The following is a 23656-nucleotide window of genomic DNA, read 5'->3' on the forward strand; positions in this document are numbered from 1 at the left end:
ATGGCTTGATTGATTACATTTACAAGTTAAAGGTGTTACATTTGCATACTACTTTTCATCTCGTAAATCCAAGAGAATGCAAAAGAAAGTTGGATATAAGATTTTTCTTCGGTACTTTTAAACTTCAGGAACGAGGAAATATATATAAAAATAATCTTCGACTCATAAATACATCAGCGAAGCTTTACCGTTCACTTTTACCGTTACCATTGCGTTAAAATAAAATATATGAGTACGTATATATGTATTTATACATAATTTTTTCTACCATAAATCATACTGATTAAATGTAAGAGGTTGCATAATTCGTACGTATCGACAAGGGGAGAGAAAAGTCATTATTTTGAGTATCGCGCGAGTTATCAGTCAGCGGTCGAAATTGAAGGAAAGCGTTGATTAAGTTGGCAGAGGAAGAATCGAATTCGAATCAGCCACTGTCGTGGGACTATTCACGGTTTTTTCCTTCTCTCTTTTGTTGGGCAAAAGTCTCGATAGAAAAGCTTTTTAAAGCCTGCATAACATTTTCGCCGTCGCTTTGGTATTTCCGAGGTAAGAGAAAAACGAGGCGGTACAATAATAGTGCAGCCGACATGGGAATAAGTTGACCAAGCGTATTTTGCATTACATTTATCTCCAATAATTTCCCACCTGTCCACCATTTAAGCCAATTGATTTGTGGGGGGGGGGGTCGGGGAGCACTGAAACATTCTTCTCCGTAATAAATCGCGAGTGAGAGTCACCAGCTACACTGCGTACACTAACGATTTACTCTCCGACTCAATAAGAAGTGGAGGAGGGGGGGGGGGGGGGTTTGGTTGGTTGGTGGTGGTCACAACCAATGTAAAGGCCGTCGATGATTGAGCTTCGGACACCTGATTAATGGGTATTAGTTGGTATTTTCGGAGCGATGTTTGTTTAAGTAGTTAAGCCTAGTAACTACTTAGATCTGCTCTAGATGAAATGTGCAGTAAATCATGCATCGGCAATGAAAAAGGAACGAATGTGACATTAAAAGTATTATCGATGATTTAAACTGTATGTAAATGTGCTGGGGATATCTTATATGTTTGATTTATGATTTTATGCGTTGTATTATCATTAAATAGTTAGACAATCATGAAATGATGAAAGTATGAAATGCCGTTGTGCACAAAAACTGGGTAATTTTGTTAATTTAGTCAATGAATTTTCGACTCGATTGCTTGACTAATTTTTATTCTAATTATTCCAACACTTTGGAATATTCGCAATTTCGTTGACTTACGTTAAATAAGTGAATTATTACACGAGTCCGTGGTGATACGCACGCTGTTATTAACGAGAAATATTTTTCTCCCGCCGTTTATTACATCTTTTTGTTCCCATTGGCTACAATGGAGAAGTATCGCAGATCAAATTGCCTTTATACATAAACCATGGAATAAACTCATTTTACGGCGCATCATATGTCACTAATTGCTCAGAATTATAGAATTTCTCTTATAGTTGGCAATTAATTTTCCAACATTTATCGCACAAACGAACGTTGTCTTTGATACGGAGGCACTCGATTTAATATCTCGAATTAGCGTCAAAGTAATGTACCCGTTCATCGTACATCTGTGCTTGAAAAATAAAAACAAATTAATGCGCGTGTTCGACTACGGGGCGTAAGTTGTTAAATCAAATCACCGATATAAAATTTTAATCCATTTCCTATCGGAACTAGATAATGACGAACGGGCTTTCACTGACGAATGAGAAAGCGATAGAAGAGACATCGCGCTCAAAACAAATGATATTTTATGCGATACAATACTTAAAGAATCAATAAAAATAAACATAACCAATATTTATTATAAAATACAATACAATCAATTCACTATGGAATCAAATAAAAATTGTTATTAATAACAAAGACACGTTGTTTAGAAAATTTCGTTTGAATAGTGTTGCAATTAATTACCGAATGTCTAAATAATCAAGTACAGCACTTTTTCGCCATATCTAATTAATTCATTTTTAGTCTTAAAATTGTTTTTATCGATTAATATTTCGAATTATTTAAGCTGAACATTGAATAATTAAGCTGTGACATCAGATCATCGAATCGTTCGCAGTTGGAGGTCTGTTTTATTTCGACATATATCATTTTGCAATTAATGTTACACGATTTAATATCGTAAAGAGCTAAAATGAAGTCAAATTATTATTTATCGGGCAGATAATATTTAAAAACTTAAAAACTTTATAAAATATTAATAAGCGCAGTACGTGCATTTTTTTTTTTTTTTTTTTTTTTATGTGATAATGGATAGTACAAGGCTTTTATTACACCAGACACAAAATAGGATTAAGACAGTAAATATCGATCATATAAACTGAATTTTTGCATTATTTGAATATCTTTATAGTGCAAAATAACTTGTTGTAACTAATACTTTGATCCAGACGATGATAATTTAATTATAATTTATTTACATTTTTATCAATCTTATATCGATAAATATGTTTTCATTAATATTTAAGATTTAATTTTATCTTATCACGATGACTTGGATTTTTTCTTTTATCTTTTTTTTCCTTTTTTATCCCACCTTCAACACCTTCATAATATACCAGAAAAAGTCGTCGATAAACGCGTCTATCGGAGAGTAAATTCAATTTTTAGAAAGTAAAATCAATTGAAAGCAAGTAAAGACGGTTTTGAATATGAATAGCCAACATTTTAACTAAGTTTACAATTAATATATATAACGATTTGAGAAAAAAGAGTAGCAATTTATTAATTCTTTCGCGAATCTTTAAATTAATCCCCTGTAATGCTCTAATGGAAGTTCTATGCAAAATAATACCGCATACCGATAATTAAAGGACGTCGATATAATACATGTAATATCTAATTCGACTTTATATCGATGTATGTATTATAAAACTAATTCACGATAAATGTATAATCGACTACTACTACTACTACTACTACTACTACTACTACTACTACTACTACTACTACTACTACTCTCTCTCTCTCTCTCTCTCTCTCTACCTCTCTACCTCTCTACCTCTCTACCTCTTTACCACTCTCTTATAATAATTTTTTTCATTGAATTATCTTGCATGCCAGCGGCTCCGTAATCATAATTCCATATCAAATCATAATTCACGAGTACATTTTTATTTATCCACAGAATTTAGGGAAGCCTTCCGACTGTTTGACAACGATGGCGACGGAAGTATTACAAAGGACGAGCTCGGCAGGGTTATGCGCTCCCTCGGACAATTCGCCAGAGCCGAGGAGCTTCGCACCATGTTGGATGAAATTGATATAGACGGTAAGTTCCTACCTACCTGCGTGTCTGAATTATTATGGATTAAGCCGCTCTTTGTAGCGCATGAAATGGTGTGCTCAGCCGCCTGCTGCACTCGACTTGGTGTTTCATTAAAATTTGACGTCGTTCTGGTGAAATTATTCGGCGATTGAGTCTGGAGTAGGAGCTCGTTAAAACAGCATGAAACTTCTCGATTTATTCGGATTTTCGTGAAGTTGTCGAGGCCCTCGATCAAGCTTCTCACATTTGACTGCGGAGGGACAATTGTTGTATCACGATATCCCAACAATATCGACTGCCCCAGTCATTCGAAAGCGAGATAGCGTTTAATGATGTAGCCACTGCATAAAGTAAAAAAAAAGTAGTAAATGCGTCGGCGGCGAGAAGTGAAAGAGACTCATCGTGAAAATAATAGGTGAGAAAGTATAAAAAGGTTCTGACAATGCAAGCGCTTACGTCCCTCAAATTTCTCAGGGCATTATTAGGTTTCATTATTTGCGCGTGATAAACGCCACAAAAGTGTTGGTCGGTCGGGCCGGCATTTCACGCACGGGAGATATTACGAGCTAATAAATAAAAGTGATAAAAGTGGGACGAGGGAGACAGATACGAGCGGGCGAATCTGTCTTATCCTCGATGTTTTTCGCTGGATTTTGCACACTGACGAGAAATAATTGACGAATGCGATCGTGCTCGGACGACATAATCCGGATGATAATCTTGCGATTCACGATAGGACAGCGAGGGGAGAGGGAGGTCGGGAGTAAGATCAGTCGAGAGAGTGCGACGGTATTATGGTGCGTTGCACTACGGTCCATAGGCAGATGTTTAATAGAGGCTGTGAATGGCATTGGCCATTCCATTTCTCTCTCTTCTTCGGTCGCTCTATTTATTACGGCTCTTCTCGGCGGCAATGCAGTAAAATTTAGCTCATTAGTCAACAAAACCTCTTTGCCTTGTTTCTCCTAAAATGAAACAACTTGCAATGTGCCTGGAGAGGCTGGGGTAAGGCGAGCGGGAGGCCTCGTGGTTTCCTCTAATTACATCTCAGAGCTCATTAATTGCCGAGTGAAATCTTGCTAATTTTGTATCGTAGCCGAAACGTCGGGGAAAGAGAGTTTTCGGAGCTGGTTATATTACGGGGCTATCTATCTTTTACCGAAGGGCAGGTGCCTTATTAAAAAATTATCTCGCTTGAAGCTCAGTAAGACAATCACGGTGATGATAACGGAACTTAGAAGCAAAAGTAGTGGTGATTAATAGCAACAAATGAAATAATCGCCACAACACAATGGTAAAGGGAATTTACTAATTTTGGATTGCCTGATAGGAGTTTGTATCCTCGCTCCTCTCACCCCCCCCTCCTCCTCCCCCCCTCATCTCTCTCTCTCTCTCTCTCTCTCTCTCAAATCTTTCCTCTCGTAAACTATGTCTACTGAGATAAAATGTCACCCTGTATTACATGGATGGACCACCTCTGGGCGGTAATTATTAAACTTGATTTTCCTCAAAAACAAATTTTTATAGCTCACTCGCTTAATGCTATTTGTAATTTCACGCGCATTAATAAAGAAATTTTTATGAAATGTGTGCCAATCCGTAAGTATAAATTTCTGATATTTTCGTAAATTATGTATTTATTTTAAATTTTATAGCATTTATAGTTAATTAAACGATATAATAGTCGTTTTATGAGCACTGAAATTTAAATTCATTACTTTTCTTTATAATATCATAATTCATAAATATCATTTATCCCACACACACACACACACATACACACACACACACACACACACACACACACACACATACACACACATATTATTAAAATTACCAAAATTCTGTATTAAACTAGAAAACCATTTATTCATCATACATTAAAAATTATTAGTATTAAATTCAATTACTTTCATACATTTATATTTTTTAAAATTCATGCTCACTTATACGCTATGAAGAATATTTTTTAATGTAGTCAAAGCTCTTTACAATAAGAAAACATTCTATTCATAAGTTTTATATCCAAATTCTTAAAACTAAATATATCTTTCATAAACTATATTAATGACATTTCTAATATATTTATTATACATTAAATTATTAACGTAGTTGCCTTCAGCTATATTTGTACATTTTCCAAGAAAGATTCTTTACTATAAAATGCCGTGTGAAAGTCACTACAACTAGAATATGCTTTCATTACATATATATGTCTTGTTATTATGTAACTTATCTTAATTCATTCTTCTAAAAATCCTTTATGATACTTGTATACGTATTAATTAATAATAGTTATATTTGCATATCACCTATAAAGTTTTAGTTAATTGATAAGTTTTGGTATTCTTATTAATACAGCTTAATATGAATGAAAAAATTTTATAAATAAGGGTTTAATATATTCTTCTATTTTATCGAACGATAAATTAAAAATACATATTATTATAAATACACGAAGTGTTGGCTCTCAAACTATTTATCGCGCAACTTATAAACAAGTAAAAATTATTGAAACAATTTATTAAACTTACATATAATAAAAATAAATTTTACTTAAGATAATTTTTATATACTTTACATACAATCGGTTAATACTATAAATAATATATTTTCAATGTAAACTTGATTACCTTATCTATCATATCTATTTAAATTTCTATATTTAATTGTACAAAAATTTCGTATTTTAAATCGATATATTTTATGTGCGGAAAAGATTTTTTACTTTAAATTTATCGAAGATTATAATTGAAATTGAGACAAGAATAAAAGTTACGACCAAACATCTCATCTTATTAAAATTTCCTCGATAATACAAAACTCCGTTCAGAAAATTTTTCCATTTAGAAAAATTAAGTTTATCGTGTTTTATTTGTTCAAATATTATATTTGCTTAAAATCGAGCTCACACTTTTTTGAACAATTATATTCAAATTTCATTAAATATAATCGTTTAGACTGTAAAAACATAAAGAACTAACTATTTAAAGAGATTTTATATTAAAAACAAATTTTAATTTACCAGTCTATTACTTTTTATTAGAAGTGACATTGTTTCACTAAATTATCCACCTTGAATTAGTCACTATGCAAAAGTAAGAAAAAAAAAGAGAGTAGCACAATAAAGATAAAGTAAGATGAAAATATTTGAGAATAGTAGTCGTATAATTTTCGAGTCCGGTTCAAATTCTGCAAATATTTATCAAAGTTATAAATTTAATATTTATAAAAATTACATAAAATTGAAATTTGCACGATACGTTAAGAATAATATAATTGTAATAAATTTAGTTAAAAAAAAAAAAAGAAAAAAATAAAAGAAAAACAAGCGACGTAGCATATTTACGAATTTCTGAGTTATTTGAATTTATTAGCACAATATAATTATTCACCGTTCAATAATTCATTTATAATGTTAATCACGACGATTGTATTAAATTATTTATATTCTAATTATCAATTATTAATTCATGAATTTTCTTATCTATTTCGTTACAATTATAGAAGAGAAAAATTTAAAAGAAACATTTGTATGGTTATGTGTTTGGGCAATGGTGAGCGACATGAAACACGGAAATTTACGTAAATAGTAGAAAACGTTTGTGTGCGAAATCATAAAAACTATTGGAGAGGGAAAAACACATCGTTTGAATATTATTTCGAAAAATGCAGATAATATCAATTATTATGAAGGACCGCTCGGTAGAGCGTAAATACTAACTGTAATCCAGAGATAATTTTTATTTAGAATTTATAATCTACTTCTTATTTATTACATTTTAAATCATAATATTATGTATACATTTTAATTATTTAAAATTCTTGACTAATCTACTCTATAAATAATGTCTAGTACATCGTAAAGCAGGAATATCAAAGTTTGTAAGTAAAGTTTGTGACAGTACATACTCACAGTGACTTGTATGGTAATCTTATTATCAAGATAAGTTTTCTTTCCTCCATTTTCTTTTATTATCATGAAATACACAGCATCCAATTAATAAAATATCTAATTATATTTTAGTTATATGATATTGTTTATCGTAATGTTTGCATTTTTTTATAATTTTATTTTATTCTATTATAATATATAACAATTCTATATGTTAAACGTAATAAAATCTTAATACATAATAATATTTTTATCATGTCAATGAATAAATTATTATGCCACATTTGTAATAACACTTATGCAGCTAACCATTTTGTTTATCGTTAATTTTGCTTTTTACATATCTCGAAATATTCAAATTAAACTTTCAATTTTTTACGTAAATTAGAATATTAACAATAAACTATCGTATTCCAATTTAAGAAGGTAAAGATATTTCTCCAAATGTATATAAAAATTGTCTCTTGTCTATAAAAATTAATTGTTTTACAGAAAGTATTGATTCTAAATAATCCATTGTTTTTATTATTTTTAAGAGAAAACATTCATTAGTAAATAAAATTTCAATCTATGAAATTGAAATGTTATAATAGTTATAAAATAACAATTGCATAATAACAATCATAGATGATTATTTAAATATTCCCGTAAAATTTTATTTAAATAATATGATATATCTTTTAATATATAATTTAATGTATTTTATTTAATCTATAAGTACACTCGCAATGAAATTCTATTGATTTAATAAAATATTAATTTCTATCGATGAAATGTAAATAATATAAAGATTTTTTTATAGTTTATTATTTTTATATCCTATTTGCGATCATGAGTGTTCGCATATCAAGATTATGATATCAAAGTCAATATTTTATAAAATGAAAAGTCTTGAGAAACTTTAAAAAGCAAAGTTTTCCGAGTCAAACCAAGTTTTATAAATAACATCTTTATCAAATGTAATAATATTCAGAAAATTGAAAATGTGGACATAAAAATTGTTGGAACATAAAAGTGATTAGTAACAAGATATTTTTATCATCCACCATTTATCCAAAAAGACTAATAAATTTAATTATATTAATAAATACATTTAGATTGACATTTCTATATGGTTAGTTCATCGGTTCGGTGATAACTCCGTGATGTTTGCAATTTTTCAGATTTTCATTTGTCTTGCCGTGTCTTTGCAGATTGTTCTTAAGACCTATAAGTAGGCGACAGCAGAGAACACAATTTAGAATTAAAATCATTGCATATTTTTTATTCGTTCATCGAAAACTTTTATTTACTTAAATAATTATTTATTTATAATCCTATTAAGTATTTTGGAAGATTGCGTAAATTTTTTCCGTAAAATTAGAAAAAAGTCCTTTCTTTTCATCGTGCTCTACTTTTATAATTCGGCGACAACTAAAAGATATAGAACAATGATGACGAGGCTCTGATTCCACTGAGAATGGCAAAGAATATATTGTTCAGAAACAATCATAATAACAACCTTGGATACTAAAAAGTCATATATGAAAAGTTTACATGCACGCGGGGAGAAAAATTATTTTATAATATTTACGAGGACGCTGATGTAAAACGTAAAATTAATAATTTAGCAATCCGTTTTTTCATTATAATTGCAACCATTATGCTGAATTAAAAACAAAGTTTGTAATTATATTTAGGATTATTCCTATACAAATTATTATAAGCATTTTGAAGCTTAGCATTGTTCGATAAAAACTGATTGAAACAAGCTTTAACAAACATTACACATTGTTTACTAATAATAATATAGACATTACAATGCATTTTCTCGACTACTACGTGAATATGAAAGAAGATATAAAAAAAAACGATATATCTCATCATACATACAATAATGTTTTGCTTCAATTTATCACTAATAAGCACAAGTTTTTATTGTTTAATTGTAATTAGGGAGAAATTTTTTTTTCCCTCATTATCTAGCCCTATTATCATAAGATATTTCGCTTATAAATGAATTCGCAATAAATTAATAAAAAAAGTATATACATAACACGCGCACGCACACGCACACAAACACACGCACGCACAAAACCCTTTATAATGCAGAAAATAATTGTTTATAAAAGTTCTATTGTTTGTGATTTGTTTGCCAATTCTAGCGATTATATTGGTAAGTGAAACGATTATGATATTGTTATTTAAAAATTGTATCAAATAATTTTTAAAATTTACATTAGTAAATTATTCATTAGTTTTCTTTTCTCCAGGCCAAACAATATATGTCGCGTCGCGCTTCGTTGAATGCGAGCGCTTATACCTACTTTCTAAAAAATTAAAAATGATCACATTTTATTCATGTATTCATAGAATCTTTTGATGCAAATGCAATAATAATTCATTCATTTAATAAAACAACCGAGCTAGTGTTTTAGTGTAATTTATCATATCGTCATGTAATTTTGATCAATATGTAATAATTGTGTTATTATTTATATTCTAAAGGAAGTCAAACTAAATTATCCTGTATTATTGCTAATCTAATTTGAAAAAGCTAAATTCATTCCTATATTGAGCTCTGTATCGGAATATCTCTTATTCACCTGTCAATTGGAGGTGACAGGCAGAGTATTATCCATAATAATATATTAAAGTGACTTATAAATTTAAAGACTTTTTTATTATATTAACAGGCGAAATACAATGATGCAATGTAAAATAATATGATCGCACGACAAAAATAAAAAAGCCAACGAGGTAGAAAAATCGATCCTATCACGAGCTGAGGCACAGCGTTCAAATGACCTTCGCTATTGTTTCCTCAGACAGTTTATACTTTCTCCGATTTATTTCTTCTCTTAGTGCACTTTATACTTGCCCCATAGAACGTATCTGCAGTGGCTGTCATACAATTAGTCTCTCTTACAAGGATCTTTTCGTAAACTGTAGTAATATGTCATTTCATAATAAGCAAATATTACTAATACATAAATCTACCATTACGGTGAATATTGCCGATTTGAAATATTAATAGAGCGCATAAAATCGTTAATTGAATGTATTGAAAATCACGAATTTGTTGAAAATTCGACCTATTTTGTAAAGCCATTGGATATCCTACCGATGTTGCGTCGCGATTGTCATTCCGTATAAAATACATTTATCCTTAAATATGTTTTCTCGTTCGATTAAATTCATATTTAATAATTTTCTATGAATCGCAAATAATTGAATTCGTCCGACAAAGAATTTCATTTAACGACGAGCTCGTCATTATTCAAACACTACTTAAAAGCATATTCGTAAAAATAAATATAATAAATCGGCCAGCCAATACAGAGACACACGCAGCACACAGACATCGGTCTTATCCATCTTATTGTTCTTTTTCTCAAGTTCTCTTAATCACCTGTAAGCACCTCGAGCTTTCACACGCACGCGAACGCACACTCGGACAGCTCTTGTGCCCGAATGGAAATCGGTATTGTTCGACGTACAATGACGGCAGCACTGCGCCCTTCCTCGACTACGGCAGAAAAGCAAAAGCGGAGGTTTCCGCCGCGGATACGAGTCGCCTTTATTTCTCGCGATGAACTCGTAATGAGATGCGAACCCCTGCTAGATATTCGCTTAGCCCCGGCCTCCTTTCCAAAAGGCAAATTTCAATCAAAACGCCTAAACTAATTCCGATCCTTAATTGTCCTTCATATCTGCACACGTTAAGAGGACATTGATAAGGCCCGCTTGCAGTGGGATTTTGTCCAGTCGTTAAAGTTTTATTGCCCTTAACTCGAATCCGGAAGATTTAATTCAATACATTATGGGCCTTTAAACAAAAAAAGTTTTTTAATTCATTTATCGTCCCAAGATTTTTAGAAATAAAATATGCATTAAAGCCTATCCATACTACTTGTCTCATTACGTTAATCTACGTTATATGATTTTTTATTGAATTTTAATTTTCCCATCAAATTGTATTGTATATTAATTATTAAAAATAGGTATAACATTATTGTTTATTTTATCTAATATTTATTTATCTCTTATTATATATGGATATTATGGATATTATTAGGATATAACACGTTAGAATTAATTATGTCTGTGTGCAACCTTTTTCGGTACGATTTCATATTTATAATATGAATATTTAGAAGAATATTTCATTTCATTGAACAGAAATGTCGAAAAAGATATAATCTAAGGATCTCCATATAATAATTAATTATTGATTTATCTTTGAATCTCCAACATTCATTGTTTCATCACTGTAAAATTATTTTTATTTTTATTTCACATTTGCTAAAATCAATCGGAAGTACTTTCTTTTCTCTACTTTATTTTAATGATATTTTTCTATTTTTGCGACCGTCTACTTTCCAATTCATTTTATACGATTCAAGTTTCCTACTTAAAAATACTTTTCATTTAGTATTCAATCATTTTATTCTGATTAATTTAATCATCCTATAATTTAACATAAATATATCTGTAATACAATTTATACTTTTTACCTTCGTAATATCGTCAAATAATTTTTCACCTTTAATGAAACATTACATTTTGAATAAAATAAATTTAATAATGTTTCTCTTAGTTATTTAAACGTTTTAATTCGTAAATCTCATATTTAAATTCAAACATTATTATTAGTTACTTATAAATATTATAGATAATAAATACTTTGTGCGTGCGTGTGTTTGTGTGTGTGTGTATATGTGTTTGTGTGTTTAAGCGATGTAGTTAAATATTATCTTTCCACGATTTTATATAACATTTTAATTCTATAGAAGATTATTCTAAAATTTAAGAATTGCTTAAATTATCCATATTATATTTTATGATTTAACTATTAAATATTAAATAAATAGCACTACTATTAATACATAAATATTAATACAAATATAAATATATACCGAAAATAGTAATTAAAAATTATTTTACATTCATCTAACTCAGATTTTCATAAGTATAACGTAAAAACTTAATTAGAAATTATATTAGAAATATGATATTGAGCGCATCTTTAGCAAGTGTTCTGTAAAGTGTCCTATTAAGGACAATATAAAGCCTTCGTTATTTTGCAAAACAAAATGATTGATATATTTTACAAAAATAATATTATTTTTCGTAATATTTAACGATATTATAAGGAAATTTATTACCGTAATATATGATACGATAATTTTACGATTGATAACATCAAATATATTTACAGCGATGATGCGGCTAGAGAGTAAATTTTCATAAATCGAATACTAATTTATTACCCGCTATGAGAAAGTTACAATAATAATAATAATAATAATAATAATAATAATAATAAGAAGAAGAAGAAGAAGAAGAACAACAACAATAACAATATTATAATACGTTAGAAAGAAACATTGTATAAATACCTCGTTATATTTAATTTCGCATATTTATCAAAATAATCTATAAATATATCGTAACTATTTATCCTACTCTTTTTATCGACAATGGAGTATAATTTTTAAATTATTAACGCAAAACTTGCTGCCAAATTGTACAAGTAATGATGTTTGAAATTTCAATTGATAGATAATATGATAAATACATTCGGCGTAACTTCACTCAATATTGCTCGAATAAAGTTACTATTCAAATGAATAAAACATCTCGGGAGCGTCCTGACAACTCATCCAACAACTCATTCAACCATCTTAATCTAACTTAACTTACACATGCACACGGATAAACTTGCCCCTTGCTTTCATATCTTTCAAGTTTTAGTCTCACCTTTTGATCTGATAGACTATACAGCGGTGTACCGAAAAAAAGAAGAACTAGGGAATTTCGAATTTATACGTATATATTATACTGGTGTACGAAGCAGAAAAATAAATAAAGTATGAGAATAATACAAGCGTAAGCCGAGGACGATAAACGAAAATTGCATTACCCAAGTTTGCACGCAGCCTAAAGTGATTCAGCACACACGTACATGAGCTCAAATACTAACATGGCCGAGCGTGCGAGCGTACACAAACACGCTCATAAACGGTGACACGCATATATACTCGCTTATAGGGAGAAGGTAAAAAAGTTTTGTCGAGTAGTTACGGAACGCTGACTTTCCAATCCGTTATACTCCCACGCATTCCGAATTCAATTCCATCGATGGATATACAAAGCACATTGTTGCCCACCTGATTTGATACGTCAGCCAACATTGCACAGCATTGCTATTATAAGCACGTAATATACGTATATTTTAATCGCAAACAGGTGGGAGGGGGAAAAAAGCACCATAATAATATGAAGCATATAAGAAATTTTATTAGAATAATTAAATTTTAGATGAATGCCTCGCGAGTATTCTGAATACTTAGTAGTGCAGATTCACCGAAATGAATATAACATAATTAATTTTTCAACTATATTTCATTAACTTCATCCTTTTATATAAAAATTCATATATATTTTTATTCCTATGTGTTATTCACTTTTACTTTAAAGCCATGTAGAATATAAATATTTCAATTCGCTTTACGTTCCTATTCTTGTGACTAAATAGGCATTAAATCATATAAGCGCATTTGTATTAATTCAATTATTATAAATTCCGTATGTTCGTTAAAGAACGAGTGTATTGTAATTGTTTTATTTTATATTAACAATTGACAGCCTTTAATAAGGGACAATGTTTATTACTTATATTTACTGTTTTGGTTATTCTAAAAAAATTAACTAAATTTAATAATAATATGCTTAAAATAAGATACAGTTTTGGTAAATTTCAGAAAAAATAACATAATATTTTAGTTACATTCTTTGATTGCTTATTATAAACTATAATAATTGTAAATTAGATAAATATGTTTAAAATAGTTATCGTGTTCAAATTATTTAACCATAGCATTGATAAATATAATATTTATGTATATATTATCAAATGTAAAGAATGAGATTAGATAAATAATATTAATTGCAAATTTGTTTGTAGGCTAGATTAGTATAATTATATGGTTTATTTATTGTCGAAAAAAAAAAAATACATAAAAGATTGTACAAATAATTCCTCCCATATTAAACCAAATGCTATCTTACAAAATATAATATTCATAAAATTCAATTCGATTCGAGATTGGTTTTACAGTTTTACAATTATGATAATACATAATTAATGTCACGAATATATTATATTCTGATTCTTAATAAATATAATTGTTTTATAAATAATATATATTTATGTCTTTTATTTATTTATATCATTATATAAGATACATCATATCATATCTTTTCAATTTCACTTCAACTTCGTTAAATTACATAAAAAAAAGGGTTAATATATTAACGTTTATTACATACAAAATTTATATTTAAGGAAAAAGTAATTTTCCATTCCATCAAACAATCTGCATATTGTTTCTCGCTTTATCTTACGTATTATTATTTGGCTGCACTTTTCGTGATTATAAAATTCATTAATATAAAATAGCGAATGAAAGTAATAGAATAATAAAGACGATGCAAGCAAATAGAATTTTACAGTGATAACTCTATTATATTATACAGTAATGTAGAAAGATATTTTATGAGAAAAATTTCTCTTTAAAATCACATTGGCCGACCACAGCGGCAGTACTACTACTATACAATTTCATATCGAATTACAACGAGTATTAATCAATATCTGTATAAGTACTCGATTAAAATGATAAATTGACTTGAATATATTCATTCCGTGGTATTGATTATTAAACAATTTCTTATTCTTGATTTCGGTAATACCGTTGAACGATTGTTTTTGTTCTTGTTTTTATTTTTATGTACAAATCGTTGTAATTACTTTATTTGCTTAACTTATTCAATAATATAATTCTTTTTCTAATCCATGTTATGATACAAAAAGTATGGTACAAAAGTCCTCTATGATACAAAAAATTCATTTTTCGATTCCCAAAAATTTAATAAATAATACAAACTTGATAACTTTACCCATTAGTTTTTTTAAAAAAAATTAAATATATATATGAATAAAGGACTAATGATATTTATTGAAAATTGTTCAATCCGCCTCGAAGGAGGAAAATTTTCAGAACTGGTCAATCCGGCTCGAAGGACCAAAATGTTTACAATTCCATTTATCCGGGTCGAAGGAGCAAGATGTTTAGAATTCGACAATGTCCACCGGTGGGAAAAAAGTGTGGACAAGTGTAAGAAGTAGCGGTTCGATTCAGTATTTAAAACATCTAGAAAGGATCGACTGGTCAGAGTAGCCACATTAAAAACTGCCGCGACCACCATGTTTATTCGGAATATTCGGAATTGGAGCATTTTTCAAGACCTTTCGCACCCCGAAATTTCTAATCCTTCTAAAGCTTCGCCTTCCCGGAAATCTCTGGTGGTCACCTGATTGTTGGGCTCCTCCTTGATGTCATGTGGTGTGTAAGTGTGAAGAAGTGGTGTTTGCTTGCAATGACTCGCGGAAGCGAACACTTGCTGAATTCTACTTGTAACCGCTTTGTGCGCTCGGGCACTATGAGTGAGGTTGAGGATTAGTCAGGCCTTAGCTGTGGAAGTTGTTACCATCTCACTTGAATATTTCTCAAATTCAATCATACGGTATCACTATGCCGTTGATTTCTTCTTCCAACATCTTTTCCCTGTCGGTTATGTCGGTAATGTCGGTATGTGCATACGAAACTAATTGTGTGTTCCTTCCGTGACGGCTCTGGTAAGAGAGAGAGAGAGAGAGAGAGAGAGAGAGAGAGAGAGAGAGAGATCTTCGACGCGTACTTGCTTTAAATATCCACGCGGCAGCTTAGTTAACTGGCAACAATGGATGGGTGTTGCTATGCGGAGACTAGATAAACATTGCAGGACGTTCGAGAATCAAGCTTTAGAAGCTCCGAGAATTCCGGGAAGCCAAAGCTTTAGAAACATACGAGAACACGTTTACAAAATACGAGAACTCGATGGATTATAAATTTCCGGGATCCAAAGCTCTTGAAAAATGCTCCAATTCCAAACAATATTGTTTATTTAAAAGAAGAAAGAAATCATGTTGTTACTCAAAGCTACATTATGAATTGTATAATTGAATACATTTGTTTTCTCTTTCAAATATTTGATTAGCTTTACTGATACTATTGAAGCGGTATAAGGAAGTCGCGAGTTCCTACTATATGCATGAGCAGGAATTTAAGCGTTTAAAGCCGCAAAAAAAAAAAAAAAAAAAAAAATCATGGAGAAGGATAGTAAAGACGTAAGATCGTAAAGTTGAGTCGCGTGAATCGCCCGTAAAATTTTTTCTATACAAGAGCTTTAAACATCAAAGGTCTCGACCTATTATGGCTTATCTTCCTATCTGCTTCTCCATCTCCGTCATTCCCTCGTCCAATGTTTCCTCTTCCCTTTTTCTTTCCCTCTCACTTTGTATGTTCTTCGTTCCGTGTCTCTCACATCTAACGTAGAACAGTAGAAAATAAGGATGAAGCAACTATCTCGTATCGCATCACAATGTCCCAGCAGATATATTTCAAGTGCTTCCTCTTCATTACGTTGATTAACGTTACTTTATGCGAACAGTAAAGTTGAAGGAAATGAGAAAAGAAAAAAGCCTAAAAAGCAAAAAATAGCATCCATTTTACGCTGATTGTAATGAACGAAACATCTGCCCAACAATTCATTCGTTCAAGTCTTCTTCGAATGCATGATTTTCCACTTGAGACCCGCCACTTAATGTAGTAGTTTTTATGAAGAGATCAATTCGGGCAATCATTTTACAATTTCGCTCATACAATTTACTAATAGTAATAGTAAGAATAGTATATAGTTTAAAGTAATCATGACATTCATTTATATCAAAGTATTCAAGTCTTATATATAACAGTTATCTTGTATTTAGAGCCTTTTTTATAATCTAAAACTAAAACTAAACGATAGAAGTCGTTTCGAACTGAAACCCTATGGATAATAATAAAAAAGTCTTCAAAGTAAACAATTAATTTGAATCAGTTTTTACATTATTAAATATGTAGTGGTCATGTATTATGTATTAATAATTGCTTTTCCTTGGAATAAAAATTGAGAATTATCTATCACATGGAAAATAATTGAACATAATTGACATATTAAGATATTAAGGATTCATTAAATAAATATCCTCCAGGTATTTTATTAGGTAAAATATTGTGTTAATCTAATATTATTGTAAGGCAATTGTTACATAGTAAAGTATAGCTGTATTTGACAAAAGTATTTATGAATTAATGACATAAAATGGTATTTTTTATTCATAAGACGAAAGAATTCTCATGATGATGATTCTCATTATAAAATAATCACTACTGTCCATGCATTTCATTGTCATTATAGTATTTTAAATTAATTTATTTAATCATTGATAAAAATTGCATACACTAAAGTGTATTAATTTATTTTATTATTTTGAAATTATTTACAGCTTTATTATTTTGAAAAGGTGAAAATGGAAAAATTGCATTATATTTCGTTTTTTTCTTCTACATTTTATATTTGATTCAAAGAGGCTTTTAGAATATTGGAATATACGTAAAGATTTCTTATATTTGTTTTTCCATTTTAGTTCTTAATCGTTAAAAAGAGAAAATGCAAATAATACAAATTTATTGGAATAAAGTGGTCTCGAGTTTATTTAACCAATTGATTTAATAAGATTTTTAAGTACGAATGTAATTTTAATTACCCGGAAAAAATGATTATAATATGAATTTAATCTTACATTTATTAATTTGAAAATCTTTATATTCAGTAGTATTCAATAGAGTTATAAAGTTAAATATCTGAAGTGATATACGAATAAATTAAGTGGGAAAACTTTGAATGATGATAATTTTAATTGAAAAACTACTTATCCTAGATTTCATTTTATCTAATATTTATTAAAACTATATATAATGATTTTAATAATATGTAATATTTTTAACAATTAAAATAAAATTTTATTCAATAATGATTTGCTAAATATTCTATTAAAAAATATCAAACAAAAAATATTAAAAAATTTATTGATCTTGGTAGCTATATTTTTAAAGCACATAGTGATATTTAATTTCTATTGTAATAGAATAACAAAATTTAATTTAAGTTAATTTCCAGCACAAGTTTCCCAAAGAATGTAAATAAGCCTATAGTAAATTGATTTCAATATTTAGAGTGCATGTATTCAAATTTTTATATTATATGAAAATAAACTCTTATTAAATTTCACGGTAATACGATCTTCGATATAGAAATTTCTACAGAGAAATGTGAAATATTTCTGTACTATTGGAGTTTTATAACTATTACGTATGTTTCGATAAACGGAGCGACATTGTAAAGACGTGACATACAAATTTTCTTCAATATACGGTTTGGGATGACAAGAAAATTATTTTGGAAACATATTTCCAATCTCTTTTCGTTTCATTTGTAATCGCAAGCTTTGATTGCAGGAACAACAGGACAAAAATTTTGATAGAATAATTAAATTATTCAATAATACCAGGATTATTTTTTAGTTTTTTTCAAGAAAGGCAGTTATTTTCGAATGATTCTATACAAACTTTTATACGTCTTATTGTGTTAATGGTAATAAATTATTTTTTAAAATAAATAATATATAATTTGTGATGGGATGTAATGATAAAAGTGAAAAGATAACAAATGATTATATGGGAGGAAACAATTCCGATGTAAAAAATGGAAAGTAAAACAATTCGGTACTGTAGATTTTTGTTTACTACACTCCTAATAACATTATTAATTTTACTATTAACACAAGATAACTATTTACTTATAAAATTTTTTATATTATTTATTCACTTAAGCGATAAAAAATGTAATGAATTTTAACTGGCGTTATTTTCTTGATGATATTCTAACTTAGAAGTATAACTTTGGATAAAAAAAATCGTACCTAAATTTATTAATAATTAACTATTAATATTTCGATCAGGATAATAATGATATAAAATTGTATTCTTCCAATTCTTCCAATGAAAATAAAATAAAATAACATTTAAAAAATATAATATAAATATTATCCTTACACAAAGTGAACAAGCTTTTCGCTAGATAAAGTGTGTAACAATTAACAAGTTTTATTTTCGTGAATTTAATTATTAGCATTTCATGTAATAAAATGATGAAAATTAAATTAAAATGGTTTTAATTAAATTAAAAATTTTAATTCTTAAATATCCTTTGGTAAAATAATAGTTCGTTAAGTTTAGGAATTTCAATGGTAAAAATAACATAAGAGTTATTACGAATGAAAGACTTAAGTTGAATGACGATGATAGTAGCAACGAACTAGATTCTATTCACATTGTCATGAAAAATATAATCATATGGATCGAAAAGTATAAAAAAAGTCACAATATGACGTAAAGCAATTTTCATGTAATAAACGAAAAAGCGAATTATAGGCGCTTTGGGTCAAGCAATTACTCTCGTGGGAAATCAAATCTAACATCTCGATTATTTTGATATTTTCACTAAGAAAGAGATACTAGTGCAGGTAAACAGTGGAAAGTATCATAACTCATCGTGGCGTGTGATTATGCTACTGTCTAAATTTATGACGACTGAGAGATTATCAAGAGCTGGGAAAAACTACGCTAGAAATGATAGAGAAAATGACGCGGCCCAAAGGAATCCTGAGTATAAAAGTCCGTTGCATTAGCGATCTTTTACACTTAGCGATTATGTAAGGAGATTCTTAGAAAGGTCAGTCATTGATATTGGAAGAAGAAACATGATCGTTGAATGGCACAATTCAATTTTTCAACTATAGCGAATATTATGACGACACGGCTACTTGTCAGATCAATCATGGATTCTTGGATCAATCGGAATTTTTAACCAGTAGAAAGAAGTATCGTACAATGTGTAATGAATGAATATGAGAAATAAATAAATTGGTATATGGTGTGATGAAATCGCCTAACTAATGGTATAAATAACGATTATCGAGGAGGGAATGCATTGGATCGATAGAAAGTCAAAAAGTGACGTAATGCGGTAATAGTTTTTGTTATAAATGATCATATTCCTCGGACACCTCGTGCATGATCCAGGCTTTTAACGAAGTGGTGACGGGTTTTCGGTTGTTGCTATAGCCATACACCAAGAGTTAAACATCGAGGTGATAAAGCTCTCAGAAGCAAACCACTTGAGTGTACTAAGTTGCAAGAAGATCTACTGTCGAGTGAAGGGGAAAGAAGGAATTATCAAGAGAATTTTCAACAAAGTTCCCTTCGAGCATTCTTTGAGAGAATTTTCAAGTGAATTGTCGTGGGAGAGCCAGAGGAAAAGGAAACCAGTGAGATTAAGGTAGCTGTCTACATGCACTGCCGAGAGAGAGAGAGAGAGAGAGAGAGAGAGAGAGAGAGAGAGAGAGAGAGACTGATACGGATGATCCGCGAGTACATATTTTTGTCTTTGTTACGAGCGTCGATCGAGCACTTGTCGATTCACGGATCAACGGGACAAAAATTTAACTACAAGGAGATAATAAATTATAATAATGTTGGATAGGCAAGTAAATGCTGATTATTGTTGCTTACCGATTAAAAAAAAAACAACAACAACAACAACAAAAATGTCCTGCATACGGTGAAATGAGAAAAAAATATAAAATGAAAGGCTAAACGAACGCAGAGTAATAGGAATTCCTTGTATGGGCTAAAAATATGCTTTCCAATAAACTTTGTAAAAAAAAAACAGCTTTTTAAGAACGTAAAGCACCGAGTTCGGTTAAAAGTAGTGAATATTGTGAGATCGACGTTAGCTAAGAGAGCGAATATCCATAATGACTTGAATCGAGGTTAATTGTAAGTGTCGAGGTGAGATTGGGAATAGCGAAAAAATTTTAAAGTTAATGCACAGTTTGTGCGAAAGTGAACATATCGATTGAAAGAACTTGTCACTAGAGTGACAAGTGTAGCTATTGGCTATTACAACCGAGAGATAATAATATTACGAATTAACGTTACGAAATAAAGCGAAACGAAGGCAGCCGGATATGCATGCGAAATAAAAGAAAAGAAAGTCGAGTCTACGTTATTTTACAATTGGTAAGGCGATCAGTCAACGCACCCTTAAAGGCAATATAGAAACAATTTCCAGTTGCTGCAAAGCTTAACGACATTGCAATGTGAAACCATACGAATACTTGCGTTATCTCGTGTGAAGTGAAAATGATGAAAAGAAAGAGAGAATACGTATAAAGTGGCTGAAATATATATATATGAAAATTAACGAATTTATTAGAGCGCATTGGAAATTTATATTGAATTTCGTAATTTATCTGTTATTTAGTTATTATGATACTCAATGAGTATTGAATAATAAAATGTTACAATTTATTTTCGATTTATGTACACTACAATTAGCTTATTCTAAGCAATTTATGTATTTAAAATGTAAGCAATTTACGTACGTTCACTTGAATTTAATTCGATAAAGAAAAAGGATATTTTCTTTCAAGTGAAAGATATACTATAGAAATTTGGCATGGCTTTCATTCTCGACCGGTTTCAAATTTCAACTATAAAACTTTTAAACTTTAATTGTCGAAAGTTTTTATGCGTGAAATTATACATTTTAAAAGTTTTATCCTTACAAAAAAAATAAAAAAAAAATAAAAAAAAAAAAATAATGCAAGTACTGAAATAGCTTCCGACCATTTTGAAGTGATTCGGCCCTACAGTTTAACATTCGTATTTAATGGCATTCGGTATGTGTATATTTCTTCATTTGATTACTTCACTTCATGTTGACAAGGAAAATTACTTTCATTTTACCACACGAGCATCATTATTAATATGTCATTATTAATAAATTATAAAATATTTTATACAAATTATGTTTTATAATACTTTTATATAATACCAACTTGGTAAAATTAATGCAATAGTATTTTTAAGATCTTTAAACATAAACGCATCTCTTATTTTATTACATTTTTAGGTTTACTTTTTCACCCTGCACAAACTACCTCGAGTATAAATGTTTTTAATTTCATGATTATCACAGCTTAAAAATATAATTGAAAAACAGTATGCGATAATAGTGTTTACTATATTTTAATAATAAAAGAGTTTTCGTAAATTTTAATTTAAATTGAAATGTTATGTACAATTCATTGTTAAAATCATTCTTCTAAAATATTCTGTATTAACAAATTAAATTAAAAGACAACAATTATAAAGTTTATTAACATTAAGATAAAATATTGTTGGATAGTGGTGGGAAATATGTTGTTTACAACAATATTATCGCACTATAATTTTACTTATTATATACGTAATAATATTAATAAAGCTAATAATCTAGTAAAAAATAAAAATTTTATTAACGATACGTATCTTATAATTTACACATCGCAATTTATGAAATTTTCTTTAATAAAGCGACATAATTCATTTATTACATTATTCATTTCGAGTATAAACTTCGAAAATAAACTTTAAACATAATTAATAAATATTTTTTATAAAGCTAACGTACGAATTTGGTCTATATAAATTAAAAAAACGAACTGCTATAATGACTTGATACTAATAAATTTTAAACTCGATAAAAATCAAATGATGCATAGAAAATTAAAATCTTTAAAATCTTAAGGACAATGAAAATTGTGGTTAAATGTAAAAAGGCAATTCAGATTCAATAATATATTCCATAAAATATGAAAATACTTTCATAATTGTCAATATAATACGATAATTTATAATTACGTATATATCCGTTTTATATATGCCGCACAATATAATTTATTCTCAATATTGCTTAGCCTAACTAAATATAGACGCGACTACTTAGGATCCCATGAGAATAAACCTACACATATGGCATGATTAGCGACTACGCGTTAAGTTGTTAAATCCGAGGCCGCGTTCATCATAAACATTCACAATTATATCGATTTCAATAATGTCCAGTAAATATCATCGGAATTTTCTCCTTCGAGCTTGACGGGCAAAGTCCCGGTTACGCAACCGTATGCGTGAACGAGACTTGGGTGGATGAGTGGAGCGATGAATGCGACTGTAAAAAAGGGAAGGAACGATAAGAACGGGAGCAGCAAAGTCCACGACAACGATTACCAAACGATAATTCGCAAACCGACAATTACGTGTCGTCAGCGTAATTGCAGCGGTGAACATGTACGTATGGTAGTGCAGCATTTGACGGAAGCGGCTAAGAGATTTATAAATAAATTAGCTAATTGATTACCATAATCAATGCTTTGGAAATGAGACTTGGGTTACTTATCTCCCACCTTATCGTTTCATAATTGACGTGTATATTCGCCTTAAGAAATTGGAAAAGTTTATCAAGAAAAATTATTATACTTTCTTTAAAAATCAACGATTAAATGCTTCTACTTAGCAGAATAAAACGCTTATTTTAAACTTAAATTTACATTTCGCGTCCAAAGTGCTCGGATACGGTAGCATATAAGATATTATAG

General features: G+C 29.5%; 1 protein-coding gene across 1 annotated transcript in view; it reads left to right on the plus strand.

Annotated features, from left to right (window-relative positions):
- Positions 1-23656, plus strand: part of LOC105362392 (neo-calmodulin) — a 70898-nt gene that overhangs the window by 3633 nt on the left and 43609 nt on the right. The window contains exon 2 of the mRNA XM_011499831.1: positions 3168-3311. Coding sequence (XP_011498133.1) covers positions 3168-3311 — 144 coding nt within the window. The remainder of the gene's footprint in view (positions 1-3167; positions 3312-23656) is intronic.

Source organism: Ceratosolen solmsi, unplaced genomic scaffold (genome assembly GCF_000503995.2).
Source record: "Ceratosolen solmsi marchali unplaced genomic scaffold, CerSol_1.0 scaffold35, whole genome shotgun sequence".
NCBI classification, from domain to species: domain Eukaryota; kingdom Metazoa; phylum Arthropoda; class Insecta; order Hymenoptera; family Agaonidae; genus Ceratosolen; species Ceratosolen solmsi.